Source organism: Petaurus breviceps, unplaced genomic scaffold (genome assembly GCF_028583685.1).
Source record: "Petaurus breviceps papuanus isolate PSGF00001 unplaced genomic scaffold, PetGlider_PUasm1.0 181, whole genome shotgun sequence".
Lineage (NCBI taxonomy): Eukaryota > Metazoa > Chordata > Mammalia > Diprotodontia > Petauridae > Petaurus > Petaurus breviceps.
Genome location: NW_027185784.1, coordinates 4867149 through 4891911, shown reverse-complemented (window position 1 = coordinate 4891911; position 24763 = coordinate 4867149). Strand labels below are relative to the sequence as shown.

The 24763-nt window shown below is 37.7% G+C and overlaps 1 protein-coding gene across 1 annotated transcript in view; it reads left to right on the top strand.

Annotated features, from left to right (window-relative positions):
- The window catches only part of SLC13A1 (solute carrier family 13 member 1), an 89554-nt gene that overhangs the window by 3986 nt on the left and 60805 nt on the right, over positions 1-24763 (top strand). Inside the window, exon 2 of the mRNA XM_069087110.1 lies at positions 17078-17206. Coding sequence (XP_068943211.1) covers positions 17078-17206 — 129 coding nt within the window. The remainder of the gene's footprint in view (positions 1-17077; positions 17207-24763) is intronic.

The following is a 24763-nucleotide window of genomic DNA, read 5'->3' as shown; positions in this document are numbered from 1 at the left end:
GAGAGAGAGAGAGAGAGAGAGAGAGAGAGAGAGAGAGAGAGAGAGAGAGAGAAAGCATTTGCACTGTAGCCATGAAACTAAACTTACACAGAACAAATAATCAATTGGTTTGCTGATTTTTCCATTATTCATCTGCTAGTTGTATTGTTGTAAAAACGCCCTGAAATAACTCCATATTAACCATCATAGTCAGGACTACTATGAAAAAAAATCACTGAATTGTTTAGATATGTTGAGATTTTTTATTGAAACCATATGCTTTTTTATGTCACCTTAAGTTATGACTACATCTCTTCCCCTCCTTGCCCTAAAAGCCATTCTTGGTTTATTTATTTATTTATTTTTTGGCAGGGAGGAAGGCAGGGCAGTTGGGGTTAAGTGACTTGCGCAAGGTCACAGGGCTAGTAAATATTGAGTGTCTGAGGCCGGATTTGAACATAGGTCCTCCTGATTCCAGGACCGGTGCTCTATTCACGGTGCCACCTAGCCGTAACCCCACCAATTTTTTTTTAAAAAGAAGGAATGAAAAAAGCAAATCACAAAACCAACCAACACATTAATAATGCCTGACTATATATAATCTACATGTAGACCCATAGTCTTCTACCTCTGAAGAAAGATGGGGGGTAGCTATTTAATATTTAAGAATTTCTTATCTTTCAGAGAGGATTATCAGGCTTTCTATTTGTAAGGGATCTTACTGATAGATACTTGAGTCCAACCATCTTATTTTAAAGATGTTCAGTAGTTTCAGTCATACCCAATGCTTTATGTCTCTGTTTGCCATTTTCTTGGGAAAGATACTGGTGTGGTTTGCCATTTCCTTCTCCAGCTCATTTAGAGATGAGGAACTGAGACAAACAGGGTTAAGTGACTTAACCAAGGTCTCACAGCTAGTAAGTGTCTGAGGTCAGATTTGAACTCAGATCTTCCTGACTCTAACCGTAGAGCTCGATTTACTTTACCACCTAACTGCTCCCATTTTAAAAATAAGGAAAGTGTAATTCAGAGAGGTGAGATGGCCATTCTAAAGTAGTAAGTAGCAGCACAAGGATTCAAATCCAAGTTTTCTTCTTCTACTCCAAAGCTCTTTCTACTAAATTATGTTGCCCTTATTTAGAGGTCAGAAAAAAAAAAAACAACGATGTCTTCATCAAGATTCATCTTTCTTTGGAACAGTTATGCAAGCTCTCCCTTGTTAATGATCAACTTCTAAGACTTTACTCTTAATGGAAATAGCTTCTACAGCCTCAGCTGTAGGTAAGGTAAAATTCATTGTCATCAAGTCCTCAAGTGATCTTGTGCCTTTTTTTAGTGGAAGTACCATGGAGCCCAGGAAGGTCCAAGTAGCTTAGACAAGAGGTTTCTAGTTGTTAAGGGAGATGATCCTGCCTTGTAGAGATGAGCCTGAACTTATTAAATAGAAGGGTGATAATGTCATGTAACTTGAATATTGCAAGATCTCCTTCTGCCCAAATTATCTTCTCTACACTGCTACCATGGTATTACCTTTCCTTCCTGCATGAACAGAAAAATCTTATCATTTGTCACTTCTTTAGCGATAAAATTTGGAATATTAACACTAATATAGCTCTATTATTAAGCACATTCATTACGTAAAAGGGAAGAAAGCCACAAGAATTCTCCTCTGTTCTTCTCCCATTAGGGTGTCAACATGGATTAGTTTATTAGATTAGCAAATCATAATCACTTGGAAGGAAAAGGCCCACTCTTGTTTGTTGTCTTGGGGAGAGGGGATATAATTAGGAATAGATAAGATTTTAATGGGTGTAAGAGGGGATGTATGGTGGGCTAAGAGAGAAACACAACAGTAACAGGTATCTTAGGGGAGCATAAGACATTCACTGGGGAGGACTTGCTCCAAATGATGGTGTGCTTGAAGTGGTCATGAGGGGTATGAAGAGGAGAAACTTCATCTACTTCACAGCTTTGTTTATAGTTGGCCCTCAGGACCTATAGATATCATGGATTCTTTTGATACTATCAGAATCTCAAGGCAGTTAAAAGAGCAAAGTAGGGCAGTCAGAAATCCTTATACTCCTAAGCTGAAAAATGTGAGCAGGCTTCCCAAGAGTTCAGAGGCAGGACAGATAGGCCTTGCTGCTAATTCTTACAAGTCTAGAGGTTTTTCAATGTGTGTGTGTGTGTGTGTGTGTGTAAGAGAGAGAGAAATGGACCCCTTGGTACAGACCTCTTAGAAAAATTTTTAAATACTTAAAATATATGAGATCACAAAAGGAACCAATTATATGGGGAAAAAAGGTGTCAAAAATTTCAAGTTCATAGATAGTAAAGAATCCCTGCTCTTGGCTGTGTAGAGAATATGTGTATAAATGTTTCTCAGGGAAAATCAAGGAATTTATAGAAAATATGAATGTTTTTATTTTTTTAACACAATTCGTGATTTCTTCCAATGGTCAAATTCTCACCACTGCTGCATATAGTTACCTTGTCTGCACTTGAAAGCCTCAGAGAGTTGGTTGGAGTAGAAAGGTTAAGTGGTTTGCCCAATGAGACACGGTAAGTATCTGTCAGAGCCAGGACTTGCAAACACGTCTTCCTGACCCCAAGCCCAATTCTCTATCCCCTATATCACAACTCTTGGCATTACATATATTGTTTTAAATCTCACAGCAACAAGCAGAAAAAAAAAGAAAAAGAAAATGAAAAGACAGCTCTAACCTAAAGAGCTTACAGTAAAACTGAAAAATGAGGTTAAATTTTTTTCAAGTAGATTCATTTTCTTCTGTGTCTTTCATTTGTAAATAAATTTCCATTTATGTGCTCTTTTTTATTTAATTGGGAGGGATAAATATGAGGGAAAGAAAACAATTACTTGCTAATGAGGAGAAAGAATGAAATTAAATTCTGAAAAAATATATATATATATATTTTTTAAAACAGAGATTGAGAATATGCTGAAGTATATTTTCTTGAATGTTGGTGCTGGGAAAGATTTTAGAGATTTTTTAGTCTAAGTCTCTCATTTTCCAGGTGAGGAAGAAAAGTCAGAGAAGTTCAATAATTTAAAGTCACACAGCTATTTAGCCACAAAATGGAAGTGTCTTGATACCAAACCCAGTACTCTTTCCAGGATATCATATGGCTGATTGGCTTTTTCATGCATGTCGGATAATTAGCAAGTTAAGAAAGGGTTGTTTGTTGTTTTCCTCTCAACTATCCTCTACTTGTATTAATCAATCAATAAAAATGTTTTAAATGTCTATGATGTGCTGGGTATTGTGCTAAGGACTAAGGATACAGAAAGAGGCAAAAGAATTTTCAGTCTTATAGGGGAGACAACACTCAAAGAAATCTATGTGAAGCAAGCTATATATAGGGTAAATAGGAAATAATTAACAGGTCTTATCTCCCATTTTCTCCTTTCTTCCCAAATACTGTAAAAGCTGACCTGCTGGTCTGATTCCTACTTCCTTGAGCTTGGGGGTTTTGTGAAGAGAAGAAAGATGTATAACAAACTTAGAACATCAGCTAACTTGTAACATTTGTCAGGCAAGTGATGCCATGGTCTAGTGTCTACAGGGTGACATGTCACGGACAGTTAGGTGGTACAGTGGATTAGAGCATTGGGCTTGGAATCAGGAACAATCCTCTGTATGAATTTCAGTCCAGCCTCACACACTAACTAGCTGTGCAACTGTAATGTTAATGGGATATAAGATCTTCCCTACCCATTAATAGGTCTCACCTGGATCCCACTGAGGGAAGCTTGCTTAAGGGAGACTTGCTTGTAGGAAGCCTTTCATACCTTTTGTTAATTTCTAATTTGGCACTTAGTCGCAAGGGTTATAATGATTTCTGGCTCTGAGAAGTGTATATATACTCTGAGTTGGTATTCTACTTTGGGGGCTTACTTATGAGAATGATCTTGTGATTCTCTGGTCAAGATTCTGAGTGGCCATATGTTCAGAGCTCCCCAACTGCTCAGATGTAAAGGCTCTCTCCATCCAGGAATAAATGTAAAGTAAGAAACAATATTGCTTTGATTCAGGCAGTCAGGACCCTATCTGTTGGTCTTTATTTCTCTGCTTGTATTTTCTCTGACGTTCATAGCTGACTTTCTCCCTGAACTAGTAAATGTAATTTAAAAAGATTGTTGAACCCTTAAACAGCTATCTTTCATAGTAAAGCAGATCTAAGAACCTGTTGTAGCAGTCATCTTGGGTATGCCAGTGTGGTTGATGCTACAGTGACCCTGGGCAAGTCACTTAACCCTGTTTGCTTCAGCTCCTCATCTGTAAAATGTCAAACCTCTCCAGCATGTTTTCCAAAAAAACCCCAAATGGGATCATGAAGAGTTGGACATGACTGAAACGACTCAACAACAACAACAAAAATTTATTTAGGTACAGCTAGGTGGTGCAGTGGATAGAGGGTCAGACCTGTAGGCAGGAAAATGCCTCTTCCTGGGTTTAAATCTGGCCTCAGGCACTTAATAACTGTGTGACCTTGGGCCAGTCATTTAACTATTTGCCTCAGTTCTTCATCCATAAAATGAACTAGAGGAGGAAAAGGTAAACCACTCCAGTATTTTTGCCAAGAAAACCCCAAATGGGGTCATGAAGAGTCAGACATGTCTTCAAAATGACACAGCTAAATGTTAAGATACCTTTCTTTCCTTGTACATCAGGATAGAGGATTTTTTCAGTTATATGGAAGTAGAAAGTGCTGAAGAAGACACCTATCTGCAAAGTATGGAAGAGAGAAGCAAGCATATAAAGAGACAAAGGAGACAGGGAGGCATCAAGGATCAAAGGGACTATAGCTATATCTACATGATGTTATTAACAACTGGGCTTGAAAGTTTAAAAGTCAGTTGCTTGTTGTACAAGAATGTAGGCATTTTGTTTCAACATATTTTCCCCCTTGGCTGAATTGCTGGGGGGTTTTAGGTCCACACCTACAGCCACTGGTTTGGGAGGTGTCCAATGGTACCTTAATCTCCTTAGATGTTACTTAAGAACAAAATAATTACCACCCATATGACCTGGTCTTACTTTGTTCTTAAAAATATTGATTCTAGCATTGACCATTCTAAACAATACATCATCAACTACCTTTGAATACTCTGGTCCCTAGTCATTTTAAGCTAGCCCCAACCCTGGCTTCCCCTTCTGCTTTCTCCATTCCTTTTCATGCTCATGGATGATCCTGGTGAAAATCAAGCTCATTATTTGCTGCAGATTTGTTATCTAATTTCAACTGGGCCCTCAGTGCTATACAACAAACTTCATATTTTTCCCATATTGGTGTCATATCATTTTCTCCACAGTAACTATTTCAAATCCCTTCCACTGTCCTAAGACCCACCCACCCTCCTGCTTTCTCCTCCTCTCCCTTCTCTTCCTCCTCCTCTTTCTCCTCTTCCTTTTTCTCTCTCTTCTCTCTTAACAGAAGACATCATCTTCTATTTCACTGATAAAATAGAATTCATCAATCATAATCTGTTTCTTCTCTCTTAATCTATACCTCAGAAAATCTTGTTCTCTACTTTGTCCCAGTCTCTCAAAAGGTCAACCTTCCTGCCAAGGTCAACCTTTCCACTTATTTTCTTTATCCCATATCTACTTTTTTTCTTCTCTGTTATCTTCAATCTCTCCTTGGTGTTAATTTGTCTCTTGCCTCTCATTTTTTATTCAGCTGTTATCAAGTCCTATCAATAGTACCTTCAAAATATTTCAAGCATGTATATCCTCCCCTTTATTCCTAAGTAGTATACTACTACAGACAAATGATACTTTTTATCCCCATCAGACCTTACATAGCACTTTCTATAGCTCTCTGGTATACTTCTGTATTATTTTGTAATGTACTTATTCGTGCATATTATCTATTAGGAGGAAAGGATCACAAATGCAGTGATTGCATCTTATATAATCTTTGTATTTCCTTTAGCACCTGGCATAATGCTTTGCACACCATAGATATTCAATCAATATTTAATTAATTGAAAATAACTGTGGGATATTACTAAAATAATTTTTTTCATTGACTCCTGGTTGTAGAACATGTTATGGTTCAGTGTTTGTGCAGACCCTTCCTGATGAAGTGTGTGGTCATAGCTACCTTTAACCTAAGACATTAATTGAGAATTAATGCCTGTCCATATTGAGTCTGGGTGTAATTGACCTTGTCTGTGGAGAATCAGTTTTTCAAGTTTATGGGTTTTGAAATGTAAAGACTTTTGGAAGGAAACACTCTATCTACTGGTAAAAATTTGCTTTGGCTCAGCAGTTGAGCAACAATGATCTTGCCAAATTCCCTGTCTCTGAGAAATACTGCACTGAAATCATCCTCATAAGGATGCTATAAATTTTTCTTCTCCTCTTCTAAAATATTTAGAGAAGACCATCCAAAGATTTCATAGTAGATGCCAGTGCCTCCCTACTCTTCTATTTAGAACTTATTTTTTAATATTTATTTTCCCAATATTTAGACAGTTCTTTCTCCTATTTGGTCTATGCTCCTCCAACTGCAAAGTCCATAATAACCCTTCCATCTCAACCATCTTTAGTGGAAACAAATAGCTGTTCACTCATGAAAAATTCTCAAAAAGGGTTTAATTAACTTAACACCTTCAACTTTCTTTAGTACTCACAATTTCCTCAAGTCCTATATTGCATAAAATAATTTGGTATTAAGGGTAGCCACTATAGTCGTGATGCTTTTCTCCAGTCTTGTAGTCCCTCCAAAATTCACTATGATCTTTCAAAGATCCTGTACTCAGCACATTTCAAAATTCCTTTGCTCCTTGATGGTGTGGCTCATCTGGGCCTGATGACCTGAACTCATCAAGGGCATCGAAGTGTGTATTCTCTTACTCTTTCACTACTAATATTGATTTTAGATTTCCTATTAGTCATTTTTGTTCTGCCAAAGATTATTCTCCTTGGCATTAAAAAAATAAAACAATACTTTCCTCAGCATTTGTTTATTTCTTCACTCTTCTGTGCTTTTATTCTTGTTTCCATTATTTTTATTGCTTGGCTTTTCTTTGCACTTCTACTAATGAAAGAAAAATATAAAGGGTATTAGGATAGTTTCTAGAGTGGAACTACAAGGAAATTGAAAAATATTTTATATCCTAGTTGCTTTTTTCTCCTAAATATGTTCTAGATTTGAACTAGTTTACCAGTTGCTTCAATTCTGAATCCATTTTACAGATGACAAAAATAAACACTCAAAAATCCAAGAGTTTACCTCAAGTTAATCAATGTGGTAGATCTAGGATTATAATTGTTTATTTTCTTAGATTGAGCTGCTTCTAGGAATCCTTCTGAGGGTCATCACAAGAGATCTGCAACAGAGAGACACTAACAGAAGGGGCTTGCACTGTAGATATGACAATTGAAACCAAGAAATTAATATAGTGACATTAATGTTCAGGGAGTACATATTAACAGCAAGAAGAAATAAAGTGATTGAGGCTGAGAAGCATCACTGGACTGGGAAAAACAACCTGTCATGGACCAGTTCTAGTTAACATGCAAGCTGTTTTGTGCTGATTATTTTTTTTCTCTCACAATAAATTCTCTTGATACAGGGTTTTTGAGGTTAAAGAGACCAGAGAACATAATAGATGGAAGCGCAGGCATATAATGAGAGGAAATTTAGAGACACTGAACTAACACTGTGAGAAGAATAAAGTCAAGAATAGGTGTGGAAAGATAAGGAAAATGAGACAAGACAGGAAAATGGTAAATGTTGGGAGAAACTCAGGGATGGGAGTGTTTTTCAAAGTTTGAAGAGGCTTAATTAGGAGGGGAAGAAACATGGTTGAGGAAGACTCAGTAAAAGGAAATCAGAGGGAAAGCATAAAGGAGAGACTACTGGAGGAAAGAGTGAAGAGAAAGATTTTTAAGAAAAAAATGTCATTTTAAAGAATTGCAGAAAGCAAAATGTCTAATAACAAGAATTAAAATGATAATGATCATAGCTTGTATGCGATAATAATAAAAAAAAAACACTAAGAAAAAGGGGGAAATGACCATACAGGAGTGGGGAACTTGCAGCCTTGAGGCCACATGTGGCCCTCTAGGTCCTTAAGGTCCTTGAGATTTCAGTCAAAAGGCTGCCCTTTAGGACCTAGAAAGCCACATGTGGATTTGAAGCCATAGGTTCCCCACCCTTAGAAAATGTAAGAAATGGAAAATTCCCCCCACCCTCCAAATTCATTAAGAAGCCAGATGGTAGCTACAGTATAACAATATTATCAATAAAAAGACCACTCATGATTCCAGAGGTACAATGGTGAAACATGCTATCTATCTCCTGACAGGTGATAGATTTAGGGTGAAGAATAAGATGTAAATATTTTTGTTTATTGACAACAGGATTATTCATTTTACTTAACTATGCATATTTACTACAAAGGAATTTGTTTTTCTTTTCTTTCTCCATTGGGATGGGAGATGAGTAGGAGAAAAAATAATTTCTGTTCATTATTTTAAGAAAGGAGGATGCTATAGATGTAGAATGTTTGTGCACTTTTAGATGAGGTCATGGTATTGTTTTGGTTAATTGTCTTACTTTGTTAAAAGAGACCTCTCAAGGAGTGAGGGTCATTTTGTAAATGTTTGTAAGGTAAAAACCAAATATGCCAGTAAAACTTAAAAAAAATAAGGTACAAGGAGAGAGAGAGAGAGAGAGAGAGAGAGAGAGAGAGAGAGAGAGAGAGAGAAGAGGAACATGGTGGTGGTGGACACTTATTAAGCATTTACTTTGTCCCAGGCATTACGCTAAGTGCTTTACAAATGCCATCTCATTTGATGTTCACAACAACCTTAGGAAGTTGGATGCTATTATGACTATCATTTTACAGTTGAAGAAACTGAGGCAGGTAGAAGTTAAATGACTTGCCCAGGGTTATACATATAGTAAGTATCTCAGGCTAGATTTTAATATGGGTCTTCCTGATTCCAGACCCATTATTTTATGTAATGACAAAAAAAAAAAAGGTTTCAGGATTTTGCCAGGGAAGTTACAAATTTTATTATGTTTTATATAGGATCATGGGATTTAGCGCTCTAAGGGTCTTTGAGGTTAATTCAACACCCTTATTTGCAGATGTGAAAGATATGGCCCAGAGAGGTGAAATAAATTGATGTTTGTTCATTTATTAAACAAATATTCATTAAGCAACTGCATAGAATGGTGCTGGGCACACTGTGGAATCTTAGGAGAATAAGTCATGGTTTCTCCTCTCTAGGAGTTTATAATTATGATAAAAAAATAAGATGTTGTAACAGTAATAGAATTTGAAGATCCCCTTGTATTGGCAAGCTAACAGGTACTTACCACTTAGTTTTAAGCTCATGATTGTATCAAGTATTAAGACCCAGAACTTGTGAGTCCCAAAGTGGGATGAACTTCCTGATGTAACAGGAAGGGGCTGGAACAGGGAGGAGCTAATACATTATATAAGGAAAAGCACAAACTGGAGAGTAAGAACTTCTTGGGGCAAGCAGTGTGGAGGCTGAGGAGGAGAGGCCCAGGCTAGAGAAAGTGATTTTGATTTTGAGAATGGAGCTCATGGTGGTGGAGTTTCTTCTGAGAGCCAGCTGGAGCTTCTGCTGAGTATTTTCATCTGGGAACTTCTGCTGAGACTTTTCTTCTGGGAACTTCTGCTGAGAGTTTCCAAGAACCAGGATGAGGAGCTACCTACTTCTGAGAGCTAGCTGGAGCATGACTGTGGTGCTGGTACTTTGTCTGTTTTGGGTCTATGTTGATTTCACAGGCAGAAAGTGAATTGATGAGGATGAAGGCAATGTGAATGAATGTTGTGGCTTTGTTGAGCTTTGTCTTCCTAGGAAAAGAAACTGTGGGGGACTTGAAGTGAATTAGGCACTGTGAGCCTCCATATAGAACAGGAACTTCACAGAGAGCTGGACAAGGAACTGGGAGCTATCTGCCTTTGAACTCAAGTGGCAGTTGGTTAGATTTGGGCAGGAGCTAATTTTTCTTCCGAGAAACCATGAAAGCTGAGAGCCTGCCTCAAGTCAAGATGAAAATACCTCTCCTTGGGTATTTAATGCTGACTGATGAGATTGTAACTTACTTGTGACCTAAGGGTGATTGACCTTTGTACTTTCCACTAGCCCTTAAGAGGGTACTTAGTTGTGACTGATGATATTGTAAGACTTAATTGCATCCCATGGGTGGAGGGCTGTGACCTTTGAATGTTGTGTCAATTAAGGATGCTTGAGTCCTTAAGGGTGATTGAATTAAGGATTTACTAAATGAAGGACTTACTAAATGAATGTTATCTTTTGCTTAAAACTATGTGACCATTTTGGTGAAAATTATGTGGCCATTTTACTGATAAGTTGTGAAGTTAAAACATTCTGAGTGCTGTACTTTGTTTTCTGTGAATGTTTTGCTCTAGATTGTTACTGAATAAATAGAGAGTTCACTATACTGTCAGAACCTTGAAAGCTGTTCACAGCAGCAGTCCTATGGAAAACTGCTTGTGCTTGCTGTTACAGATGTGCACACAGAAATTTAAATGTCAATTCAAGGTATGACAAGATGTCATATGGGTAGGACTTATATGCTATATAAGAAAGCAAGAGAGAGAGAGACACACACAGACAAATCAAGAGATAGAGAGCACTCTTTCTGGCCTTACATACTGAAAGAAAAGAGACAGGGCTTTAAAGAACAGGTGGGCTTTGTATTTAAATGAATATTAAATTACTTGATCTAATATTAGTATGTCATAGAAAGGTAAAGAGGTAAGGATATAAATTTTTTATGGTCAATTTGCTTTTTATTTCCATTTAGAAATATAAAATATATAAAATAAAATTGGGGATTTCTCTGCAGGGTAAATCAATCAGTCAATCAATAAGCATTTATTAAGTACCTAATGGATATCAGGCTGTATGTTAGGCTCTGGAATTACAAAAACCTAAATAAAATTGTCCCTTCTCTCTAGGAGCTTACATTTTATTGAGGAAATAAGAAAGTCACAGATAAGTAAATAAAAGATATGGAGAAATAATTGTCATTATGTAGTACTTTAATGTTAATTCCATTTGATACTCACAATAATCCTGTGAAGTTGGTGGTATTATCATTCCCATTTTACAAATGAGAAAACTAAGGTTAAGTGAAGTTAAACAACTTTTCCAAGGTCACAACACTAGTAAGTATCTGAGACAGAATTTGAACTCAGGTCTTCCTGACTCTAAATTTTGCACTCGAAACTACCTACCTGGCAGAATTCAGAATGGCATCTTAAAGGAGTTTGAACTTGAGCTGCCCTGAAGAGGAGTTTGCAGTTCTAAGAAGCAGCATAAGGAGGTGGGACCACGTTCAAAGGTAAAGAGATAGGAGATGAAATTTAGTGGATTGATGTCAACAAATTGTCTATTTTGACTAGCAAATGGAGTTTGTAGAAGGTGGTGTTGTCGTTTTCAGTTTTTCAGTCATTTCCCACTCTTTGTGACCCCATTTGGTGTTTTCTTTGCAGAGATACTGGAGTAGTTTGCCATTTCCTTCACTAATTCCTTTTGCGGAGAAGGAAACTGAGGCAAACAGGGTTAAGTGACTTGCCCAGGGTTCCACAGTTAGTGTCTAAGGCCAGGTTTGAACTCAGATCTTCCTAACTCATGGCCTGATGCTCTATCTATTGTACCACCCATGTAAGCGGTGGTAATAATGTGCAATTATCTAGGAAGATCTGGCTGGAGCTAGAATGTAAATAAAGGACTTTAAATGCCAGAGGACATGATATTTTCTCCAGGAGGCAATAAGGAGCCAGTAGAGCTTCTTGAGGAGAGGAAGCATAAGTACTCCTTTGCTTTAGGAGTATTTCTTTAGTGGTTGTGTACAGAAATAAGAACGAGTTCTTGGAACAGGTGAGCAGATCACCCTGAATGGAGCATGAGGGTTAAACTACAGAACAGTGAGATATAAATTTTGCAAAGAAAGGTTGGAGCCAAATTCTGAGGGTCTTGGATATCAAACTTAGGAGTCTGCTCTAGACTTTACTCTGAAAGCAGTGGAATTCATAGGAGTCATATTTCCTGAGCAGGGGAGTGATGTGATGAAACGGATGGATTTTTAGGAAAAGTAATCTCAAGAAGAGGAAGGCCTGGTACATAGCATTTCAGTACTTACATGGTATGTTTATTGACTGACTTGCTCACTGGTGAGGGCCTGGATTGGGATATTGGGGGTGAGGGGAGGGTGGTGGCATTGGACCTATAAAATTAGAGTCCTGTGCCAAACCTGTTATAAAGGAAGAGCTTGAAGGATCTGGTGACTGACTATTCAACTGGAGAGTGAGGGGGAGAAGAAGTAAAAAATGAATCACAGCTTTTTGAGCCCAGCTGCCTGATAAAAGGCAAGACCACTGAAATAATTTTCCTGCTATTCACTATCCCCCTTTTAGTGAGGAGACAAAAGAAAAGCTCGCTGTTCTTTCTCTTCCTCTGTAGTTAGGCTCATTTTTCTCCATATCTTTGTGGATGGAGACATTTTGAGACACTTAAAGTTTTTATATTCATCTGAATTTGAGTGGTTTCAAACCACCGCAGCAGTAGGAGTATGTATGTATCCTGAGCCACGAGGCTCTTCACGGCCTCTGTCAAATAATAATAGTGTTTTTCTTGTAGTGTACAGATTCAGAATGCATTATTTCTTTTTCCCTTTCTTAATTGCTTCATGTTCTCTTTTTAAAATGAATTGCAATAAGGTAGGCCTGTGATTGGCCCAGGTTTTCTGAAACTGTGCTTAGATGAGATCATGCCCACTTGGGTCTTAATTCATCAACCAAATTACTCTCTCTAATATCAGTCACTGTGTCATAAAGAGGAGGGGAAGGGAGAAAACGTTGGGGTTTTTTTTAAACTGTAATTTACCTCTCATTTCCATTTGGGGCTATAATTTAAAAGAGAGCAAAAGAGATTTTTATAATATAATCAGCCACATTTCCCGTGGTAATTTCAGTCAGTTAGAATTCTATTGAAATGTCCCCTCGTCTCCAATCTGCCTAGTCATAGCATTCTTTCCTTACCTCTGTGACAGGTTCTTGGTTCTTTTTAGGTGAGAAAGGTAAGCCAATTTAGCTGGTGTATTGTTCAGCTGAGAGTGGGAAGAAGGGCATGGAGTGGCAGATAGGTCAGTTGTGGAGAGTTGGGCTGGGTGGAAAAACTGCTACCAAGAACTTGAGCTCTGGTGTGGACAGACAAAATAAAGGCCAGAAGTGGTTTACTGAGATTAGCCCACAGCCACCTAGTGGGATGAGTGAAAGAGGAGGAAAAGTGAGGTAGTAGAAATCATGGGAAGGAAACAATCAAATTAAAGGTAAAGAAAAAAAAGAGGAGATATTAAGCAAGGAAAAGAAAGAATTGCAGAAATAGGTTGGGAATGAAGTGATTCAGACTGAAAGGAAGAACTCTTGTGAAACAAAAAATGTGACTTGGCATGGCCATAGGCAAACTTCTTAACTGGATCTGGGGAGGGACAGTGCAGCTGCTCAGTTATTCAATCTGATATCTATAATGCCAACAATCCAAGTGGCACAGAAGATAAAGAGATGGCCTTGGAGTCAGAAAGATCCCGACTCAACTGGCTTCCTCAATTGAATTTAATATTGAATTTTGTTGGAAGTAAAAGCACCATGGTATAGTAGATAGAGGGCCAGCCTTGAATACAGACAGACCTGGGTTCTAGTCTTGCCTTTGTCTCATCCTGATAGTATGCCCTTGGTTGGGCAAGTGACTTAATTTCTCAATTCCCCAGGCAACTTTCTAAGACTAGAAAGTGCCAGTCTGCATTGGTCAAATAATTTCCTCTCTAGGTGTTCAAAACACTAATAAAATCATAGGTCTGGCCAGGAAAAACCAAACTATAATGCTTGCTTTTATTAAAAAAATTCTTACAGATGTTGTCAGGATTAATATAAATCCATGAGAGTGAAGTGGCTTTTAATCTTCAGAGCAAAGGTTCTCATTCCAATGTTTATTGTTGTCCTTGCTTTATAATTAACTATGAGAGACTAACAGAGAAAACATCAGAGACTCCAAGGGATACTTAAGATTTTTCAAGGCAATAGGGCAAAAGGGGGAAGGGTTGGGAAATCAGAGAGAGGCAGGGAAGAGGAGATAGTTTGTGGAAGCCTGCCTACTCTCTTTCTGATACCCCAGAATACTCTGGCATGGTACATTGGGGTTCCACCCTAAGCCTTGACCTCAGACACTTACTAGCTGTGTGACCCTGGGCAAGTTACTTAATCTTTTTTACCCAAGTTCTTCATCTGGAGAAGGAAAGGGCAAATCATTCCAGTATCTTTGCCAAGAAATTCCCAAATGGAGACAACGAAGCAGACAGGACTGAAAGGAGTCAACGACAATCATTTAAATATTGCCTGGGAAGGGGCATGTGTGTGGAGAAATAAAGTTAACTAATTTAAATAGAATCATTCTAGTGGAGTCCAAGTCCCCTGGAAAATTGTGCTGTGTTTTCTTCCATCCTTTCTCTCAATTCCCCCATACCTTTATATAAAGAAATCTAGGTTTAAAATGGACATCAGGATCACTAACAGGGGCAGGGAAAGAAGTCATAAAAGGGCCACATGCTGCTGGAAAGCAATATACTGGAATGTAAGCTTCTTGAGGACAGGAAACATGAGTTGTTCTCCACAATGACCATTACACAGTAAATGCTCAATAAAAGTATCTTGAAGGAATTGAATGAATGAATGAACATGCTTCTATTTTTTTGCTATCCCAGCTCTGTTGGCTAGACCCTGGTGTTAAGGTCATTTCAGGTTTGATCCCAGTCCAAGCTGGTTGGCTCATCATAAAATCATATAACAATACATCATTTCAATCTTAGAACCTATTAAAAGAAATAATGAAAGTTCAGTAATGCTTATTGAGTAATCTCATATTTAAGTAGAAACCATAAATAAGACTTGCACCTTGAATAAACAACTTAATTATTCTACAATCTCACTACTGGACATAAACTCTAAGTAAGAGGAGGCAGAAATGAAATCCCAAATACTTCTTTGTGGTAGCAAAGGAACAGGTACAAAGTTATTGCCCATTGATATAGGAAGTAATGATGATGTTATGGTATATGTATATAGGGATGGGGGAGAGAACATTTATTAAGCACCTACTGTGTGCTAGGCACTATGATAAGCACTTTACAAATCTCTCATTTGATCTTCACAACAGGGAGGTGTTATTATTATCATTATTTTTACAGTTGAAGAAACTGTGACACAGAGCAAGTATGTGCCTAGCCACACAGCTAGTGTCTGGGGCTGTGTTTGGACTCATTTCCTCATTCTAGGGCCAGCATTTTATCCCCTGTGCCACCTGTCTGCCTTATAAAATTAAGCAGTAGGAAACGACAAATATGAGGAATTCATAAAATATGGAAAGATTTGTATGAACTGCTGCACAAAAAAATGAGCAGAACTGAGAGAACTGTGTGCACAATGATTATAAAAATATAAATGAAAGGATCAGCAAATTAAAAACCAACTAGGTCATCCTCCAACTGATAAATGGTCAAAGGATATGAACAGGCAGTTTTCAGATGAAGAAATTAAAGCTATCTATAGTCATATGCAAAAATGTTCTAAATCACTATTGATTAGAGAAATGCAATTAAAAACAACTCTGAGGTACCACATCACAACTGTCAGATTGGCTAAACTGACAAAACAGGAAAATGATAAATGTTGGAGAAGATGAGGGAAAATTGGAACTCTAATGCATTGTTGGTAGAGTTGTGAACTGATCCAACCATTATGGAGAACACTTTGGAACTATGCCCAAAGGGCTATAAAACTGCATACCCTGTGACTCAACAATACCACTTCTAGGTTTGTATCCCAAAGAGATCATAAAAATGGGAAAAGGACCCACGTGTACAGAAGTATTTATAGCAGCTCTTTGTGTGGTGGCCAAGAATTGGAAATTGAGGGGATGTCCATCAACTGGGGAATGGCTGAACAAGTTATGGTATATGAATGTAATGGAATACTGTTGTGTTATAAGAAATGATGTTCAGAAAAACCTGGGAAGACTTATATGAACTGATGCTGAGTGAGAGGAGCAGAATCAGAAGAACACTGTGCACAGTAACAGCCACATTGTGCAGTGACTAACTTTGATAGACTCGATGAAAAATGCTGTCCACATCCAGAGAAAGAACTATGGAGTCTGAATGCAGATCAAAGCATACTATTTATTCTTTCTTTTTTTTCCTTTCTCCTTTTTATGGTTCCTCTCATTGGTTCTAATTCTTCTTTACAGCATGACTAATGTGAAAATGTTTAACATAAATGTATATGGATAGCCTATATCAGACTGTTGCCATCTTGGGGAGAGGGGAGAAAATTTAGAACTCAAAATCTTATGGAAGTGAATGTTGAAAACTAAAAATTAATTCATTAATTAAAAAGAAAGAAGAAAAAAACAATAGGAAATGAAACATACCTTCTTGTGGAAAGGAGAGAGTATCATTTACTCTTAAGAGACAATATTGCATATATTAGATATATTTATATTGTATCTTGTGCTTTATTGTTTTGTTATAAAATAGGGTTCTGGGGGAAGTGGGATTCGAATAATTGATATGTGATGATAGTAATAAAACATTTTTAAAAAGACAAATCCACCCAGACACACTCAGAGTAAACAAAGGGTTGAGAGTAAGCTGCCAATTGTGAAGAGTCTAACTTTAGCCCTGTCCATAAATTAGAAAACTGGGACCAAATTTTCTGGGTTTCAGTAGGATAATCTATGCTAAAGAAAGTGCAGACACATCATAAACATTTAAGGAAATTGATTGTAATTTTTTTTTCCTTTTATGGAGAAATCAGAGATTTTCTCTCTTGATTTTTTTTAATCAATGATTTCTGTTTAAGCACACTGGGAAAGACTTTTTCAGAAATAAAAAAAGACATAAAAGCCTTAGAAATAGCTACACCTTAACACAGTAATATAGTTTGTGTGATTTTCCCCCCAGTTCCATTCTCACTTTGTGTTTTTATTTTACTTTATTCTAGGAAGCAGAATGTGCATATACCCTCTTTGTGGTCGCCATCTTTTGGATTACAGAAGCTTTACCACTGTCTATAACAGCTTTGCTGCCTGGCTTAATGTTCCCCTTGTTTGGAATCATGCCTTCTAAGGATGTAAGTATTTATTTGAATCCTCTCTCCCCACCCCCAATTATTTTTTATTCATATGCCATACATTCAGTCATTATAGAAGGGACCTTAGAATTTGTGATCTCTATCCATTGTAGCAAATTTAAGTTGTATGGGCTTTCACAAAAGAGTCATATGGTGATGCTAAAAATCTGTAGGCCTTTATCAGAGGTTCTATATTAGGTCACACCTGGTAGTTCATAAGGCTGCAAATGCAAAGGCTGAGGGTGGTCACAGGCCAGGAAGCATAACCAATGTCATGGTCAATGAAGAGTAAATGGGATTGGGGAAGGAGAAGGGTCCAGGAAGCATTTTGGGATACAAGCAGGGAGGTTGCCAGAACCTCTGGCTATGGCAGAAGGAAGAGGAGTCAACAATGATCCTGAGAGAGACTCATCCTTGGGCTTGGCACAGCTGGGTTGAACAAAACTCCTTTAGATTTGGTATATATATATATACCTAGGTTATTTCTTTCATACATTTACAGATCCTCCGGTCAGCAGGATGAGGGGTTTTGTAGTGAGATGTGGGATCTTATTTAGGTTTGTCTTATTGAATTCCCAGTTCTGATGTCATAGATAAGTGGACACTAACTAGAGAGGTCCCATCAATTATAGCATGGGACTAGAAGTTTCCAGCCTTTCCTGCTTATATTCCCAAATGCTTCCTAGGCCTTCCTCCTTCCCCAATCCCATTTACCCTTTGTTGACTTTGATGTTGGTTATGCTTTATGGCCTGTGACCACCCTCAGCGTTTGTGTTTGGAGCCTTATGAACCACCAGGTGTGACCTAATATAGGCCTGTGATAAAAATTTCCAGTAGATTTTTAAATATAGAGAATACTGGAAAGGGAAGGGTCACAGGTGCTTGTTGGGTACCTTCATGACACTTGTAGATCCCCCAAGGGTGGGAGTAGGGATTGGACTACCAATACTTATCTAGTCCAACTCCTTTTACAGGAAACTGGGGTCAAGAGAAAGAAAATTATTTTCTAGGTTAATAAATGCAACTAAAATACAACTAATAAATGGAAACACCATGGTTGGAGTCAACATTTCCTCATTTTCCATCCACTGCCCTTTCTCTCATTTCCTGCTTCCTCTACTTATTATTAGCCTTTGTAGGACATAGAATGATGGAGTTTAAAAAGAGGCTAGAATTGAATAAGAAATCAGCTCAGGCAAGTCACAATCCTACACAGTTATTAGCTGTGTGACCTTAGTCAAATAACTTCACCTCTCTGAACCACAGTTTCCTCATCCTTGAAATGGGAATAACAGTACATTTGTTCTATTTGCCCACCAGGATTGCTGTGAAAAAGGCAATGTATAAACTGTAAATCTCTATGCAAATGTAAGCTATTAGGCAACATGATGTAGTGGATAGACAGCTAGTTTTAGAATCAGGAACACTTAGTCCAACCTCTGAGAGATACTGACTGGGTAACTCTGGGCAAGTTATTTAACCTCTAAGGGCTCTAGACAACTCTCTAAGACTATAATTTGCAGAGAAGTTTCTTTGGTAGAAGGGGTTCTCTACAGAAAAGTATTCAAAGATCCTATCCCTATCCACTATTTGTTGTTGTTGTTGAGTCATTTTCAGTTATGTATGATTCTTTGTGACCCAATTTGGGATTTTGTTGGCAAAGATATTGGAGTGGTTTGCCATTTCCTTCTCTAGCCCATTTTACAGGTGAGGAAACTGAGACAAACAGGGCTATATGACTTGCCCAGGGTCACACAGCTAGCAAGTGTCTGAGGCCAGATTTGAAGGTAGGAAAAGAAATCTTCCTGACTCCAGGTCTGGCCCTCTATCCACTGAGTCAACTAATTCCCCTATTATGATTATGTAATAGCATTGAAAAGTTTCCCATATGAGTCCTCAAACCACCCTATCTACTCCCCCAGCATCACACACTGCAGCTAGATTCCCTCCTCTAAAACAAAGAGAAGTAGATTGTTCCTCTGTAGCCAACTTAGTCAGCAAGGGGAAGTGTTAGTCACACACATTTGTTGATTGACATTAGTTACTTGTCACTCCCTCCAGGTCACTAAAAGATACAACCCCTTCTTGCATTCTGAGCAAGCCATTTCTATTCAGCAGCATTCTGTCTTACACAGTGTTGGAAAAACAAATTTTTTTTCTAAATGAAAAAAAAACCTTCCCCGTTTTCTTCCCCAGAAACCTGCCATTTCACAAGATAAAGGCAAATTAAGTTTCACATGTATTTCTATTTTGTTCTTGCTGAGAGGAGTTTATTCATGCTGAGAGGTGTACAATTTAAGGGTACCCATCTGAAGAAAATGGATTCAGTCTCCCATTAAAAACATGAAATTCGTTCGTACCAGTATATATCTGTCTCCTTGCAGTCTCTGAGAGTCAACCAGGGCATGGCAGCTGTCTAAACCGTGTAGCTACAGCAGACAAGGGAAAGAGTGCTCAAAGTTCAAGATGATAGTCTCCAAAATTCATGACCTTCGGAGTTCTGCTTAAACTCGGGGTTGTAACCAGCAGCCTCTCATCTCTTTTTCGGTCTGTCTGGACTGATTTTTTCTTTTGTAACAAACCCTCTCCTGTAGAGCTGGACATGTGTGTCTTGTGGGATGGGCTGGGGAAGGCTGCTTGTTTTTGTGGCTTCAGTTTTACTTTCGGTGAGTTTTGTACCTCTCCCCTGTATCCCTTCCTCCATCCCTTGGTCTTTTCTATCCTAGAACCCTCCCATTCCCGGGAAGAAGGGGAGGGGAGGAGAAAATGAGGTAAGGTGTATATTTGGGGGGTACCTTATTAGTTTTGTTTTTTTTTCCTTTCTTTAATTCCTACTTAGACAAGAAACCCAGGATCTATAATTCAAGAAGTTTCTCTAGCATCTCAAATTGATACATAGCTTCTCATAGAGGGAATTTGTATAGATCAAGGGTCAATAAAGCTGGCTTTGAACTCGTCTTCCTGACTCCAGGCCCAGCAATTTATCCACTGTAACACCTACTTGTAAGATGCCGTACTACAAATTTTTCCAGATCCAATTGTTTGATCTTGTCCTCCATTGTATTGTCTATCTATAGCCTCAGTCCTAATTGTAGGTACTGGTAATACTAACTCAAGGATTTGTCATTTTGTTGAATATTATCATCTCTACAATAAGTTTGTCATCTGTGTCAGTTGGCTAGTACTGTCTTTGCTCCTAATGAGGTCCGTTAGTATTCTTACATAGCTAGTCTTGGCTGAGCAATTGCAGATGCTATTAAGGTTTTATAGTGTTGCCACACAATACAATAAACACAATGCCATCTGTAGGCAGAAGCATCTGTAAAATCTCTTCATCTATAGGGAATTCCCTCTTCTATCTGGATATTATGCAGAAAACTCGTGAACACCTTTAGTAAGCATATGTCTCTCTGTTTTGTTCTTTGCTTGATGTGAGGATTAATGAGAAAGTAATTTCTGTGATTGTATTTGTTGCAGAATCTTGACTGATATTAACATATGGATGTGACAGTACTGTATTTGAAGAGAGTCTCTAAGACTGAATTTTTCTTTAATAAATTAAATACTTTTTTAAACAATCAGTGAAAAATAAATACTCAAAGACCTTATATTCCTTATGCTGAATTTCTTGGACAATTTTATGTGACAAGATCTAATCTGCTGTGGGAAACAGTCTGTGGATGATTACCTGTTTCCTTTTTATATTTTCATCACAGGTATCCTCAATGCATGATTAGACAACTCTAATAAAGATTTTATAGCTATGAGAAAGTATACATATAGGTAGGTACAGTAGTTAGGTATTTTGATTGGTGATATTTCTCTAGTACAGATTCCTTCTATATGTATTTGGTCAGTTCAGCTGGTTTTCCTGACTTCAACTTTGTTACATATCATTGCCTCTTCCTCAGATGGCACTTTAGATGATATGGTAGAGTCCAAATTCATTGGTTCCACAATTTTCACTGATGAGAACAGATTATCACAGTAACACCATCAGTCCTATTCATTAGTCTTCTTCCAGGTTCATCTACATAAACTCTTGGGATGATCCAGCTTGCTCCATCCTCATGCCAAGCTTTCTGTAGGCTTGTTTTCTCCTTCACAGCTCTTCTTGCTGTTTGGTTAAGCAGGGCTAATATTAATCTTCTATTCTCTTCCATAATGTTTTGCAAATGAGCCTTTATCCAAACTGATGTTGTTCTTGGTTATGTCTCTCCTCATGACAAGCAGATCAAGTATTTGCTGATTGCAGGAGTTTCTTGACTCTTTATGCCTCCATAGTATGGCTACTTTTTTGTATTATTTTAAATCTTCAAAAGTAATGGTGATAGTAAAATCAATGGTTTTTCTTTAGTTAATTTGCCATTTTTTGGTATTAACATTGCCTTTTAAAAAAGCTTTTTGGAACTACTGAAATTACATGCAATATTATCATCCTTTTTTAAATGTGATATTGATTTTGACCTTGGTTATGAGTCAATGATTTCATTACATCTAGTTAATTATAAAATGACTCCCATATTGAAAGCTAGTATTTTCCTACCTTTTATAATTGAGTGAATTTTGTCTGTAGGGATAGGGTAGATGGCCAGTGCTGACCACATCTATTCCTCATAATTCTCTTCTTAAATTATTTACAATGTGCAGGCATATACAAGGGCTTGTTCTATTTATTTTCTTTAACTGAATCTATATCTCTGTCTCCCAACATACTGTTCTTCCTTGTGCCTACTTTTTATTTAAATTCACTAAGTAGCAGCTTACATGTTGACTCAGTTCAGAGGATAAACTTTAATTTTAAAATAATGTTTATTGATACCTTTTCCCTCTGTATTCCCTACATTTCCTAATGTATTTTTCCAGAGAGATATCTCATAACAAAGAATAATAAAAGAGAACCACCCCCAGCCAAACCAACCAGTGCATCAGAATGTCTGACATTATGTGAAGTGTTCTACACGTAGAATTTCTCCCCTTTTCCTCCTTTGCTCCCCAAAAGGGAAATATCTTCTCATGTTTGGGGGGACCAAACTTGGTCATTATTATTTCACGACAATTTTTTCAATTGTTCTCTTGTTCTTTCCACTTGTTTGTGTTATTGTTTTCCGGTAGTGTTTCCTTTACATGTGTTCATGTGCCTTTCCAAGCTTTTCTGTATTGTTCATGTTTGTCACTTTTTACAGTACAGCAATATTCCATTACATTCAAGTGCCACAACTGGTAGCCATTCCCACTTCAATGGGCATCTACTTTGTTTTCAATTCTTTACTCTTATAGATACTATAAACACACATAAAAATACAGCTACTATTTTATCATTAATCTACTTGTGTATATACCTAGTAGCAGAATCTCTTCATCAAAGGGTATGAACATTTTAGTAGTGGTAGCTAACATTTCTATGTGTAAGTGTGTATCTCAATCATTTAAGTCTTGCAAAACACTTTGCTTTCTCATCAGAGCTTGACGACAACCAGTAAACACTCTCTAAGTTGCATTTATCCTGTGGGCCAGCTCTCTTATGTGTATCATGAATGTGGGAGAAGATGTTTAAGTGTGTCATGAGAAGAAAGAGAAGATATTATTTAATGTCTTTGGGCATACAATCTAGTTCTTCCACTTCATTTTCATCATTTTTTGGGAGGGGTGGGAGGAGAACTTATGATCCTTCAATTTTGTTGTTGAGTTGTTTCAATCATGTTCGACTCTTTGGGAACTCAGTTGGGGTTTTCTTGGCAAAGATATTGGAATGCTTTGCCATTTTCATCCCCAGCTCATTTTACAGATAAGGAGCTGAGGCAATTGGGGTTAAGTGACTTGCTCAGGGTAACACAGCTAGTGAGTATCTGAGGTCATATTTGAACTCAGGGCCTTTTGATTCCACGGCTGGTATTGTATCCACTATGCTACCTACCTACCTATCCTTCAATTTACTTGTGTTTTTATGGTTTCTTTTGTAGATAGAATATTCACATGGATGTGATTTAGCTCCTCCAGGTACATATTCAGCTGGTTATTGAACAAAAACTTCACATTTAAATTACCAACAATTAAATTCATCATTATAGGTGTATCAGCAATGCCATATTCACAATGCCTATGGAGATTACAAATATGCTGATATAATTATCCATTACAAAATACGTCATGCTTGCCATATGGGGAAATAAACTAGAAAATTTATTAAGATACCAAAAGACTGAGTCCCAAAACCAGAAAGTGAAAGCTATCAGAGTAGTTATGATATTGGCACAGGTAGATAAAGTAGAAAGCACCCACATTTTCAAGCCTTTAAAACAGAACAGGCTACCTCAGGCAAAGGTCCTCCTCTCCCCACTCACAGCAACCACCCAGCGTCCTGGAAGCGGGCTCCCAGCAGCTCCGGCCCCTGGCAGTCCTCAGCAGGAGTCCTTAGCAGAAAGTCCTTAGCAGTCCTAACTCAAAAAGGGCTTCGCGCTGCCGCTGCCTCTGCTGCTGCCACTGCCGTCACCACCACCGCCAGCCACAGGAACGCTAGCTTGGCTTTCACTTTCTCTGGCTTTCACTTTCTCTTGCTCCGCCCCTTCCTGCTTCGTCAGCACGTCCAATGGGGCATGGAAGATCTTTAAATCCCATAACCCTTACAATAGGTTATCTAAAAATGTGTAATCTTTAACACTTTCAGTTCCCTTTTCTGCCATTCCACAAAAGAAGGGGACCATACAACATTGAGGGGGATTTTATACTTTTATCTGCTTTGTGGGTTACTGTGGACCAAAGTCCATCTCCTAGTGGCCACCCTTCTGGTTCTATCCCTACCCAGTTAGCTAGGCAGGTATTCAGATAACACCTCCCTATTTTTGGAATCATAATTGAAGCCTTTCCAATTTGTTTCAACCTACCAGAGTTAATATTCCACTGGCCTAGACTTCAAAGACAGAGTCACTTCCCTACAATAACTAACTATAATTATAACTTTTATAGGGTGACTTAGAGAGATATAACTTTTATAGAATGATTTTCAAAACATTTTTGTACACAATATCATACATTTGAATGATTAAAATGCATTATCTATGTTATGAAGTACTTTTGTGTAGGCAATCTTAAAAAAGGAATTTAAAAATCATTAGAAATTTTATTTGGCATGTCAAATTTTCTTTTGCCATATATTTATGGATGCTTTTGTGCAGGGGGTTCCTAACCTGTAATTCACATATTTCTGGGAGTCCATGAACTTGGATGAGATTAAAAAAGTACATCTTTATTTTCACCAACCTTTGGTTTCCTTAGGAACCTATATCTTTTATTTTATTCATTTACAAACATTATTCTGAGAAGGTTAAAGTAAAGTTTAACCAGTCTGTCAAAGAGATGCATGATGCATTAAAAAAAGGTTAAGAGCCCCTGATTTAAGCCATCAAATAAATTTGAAAAAGAACAGTATCTTCCTTTACTCCTTGCACTTTCCAGAATACTATCTTCTTTTACTTTTAGACTAAGAAAATAAATGCATCTGCCTATGGCTATTTTATTTTACAGACTCAGGTTGCAATGAAAACCATATGATAAGGG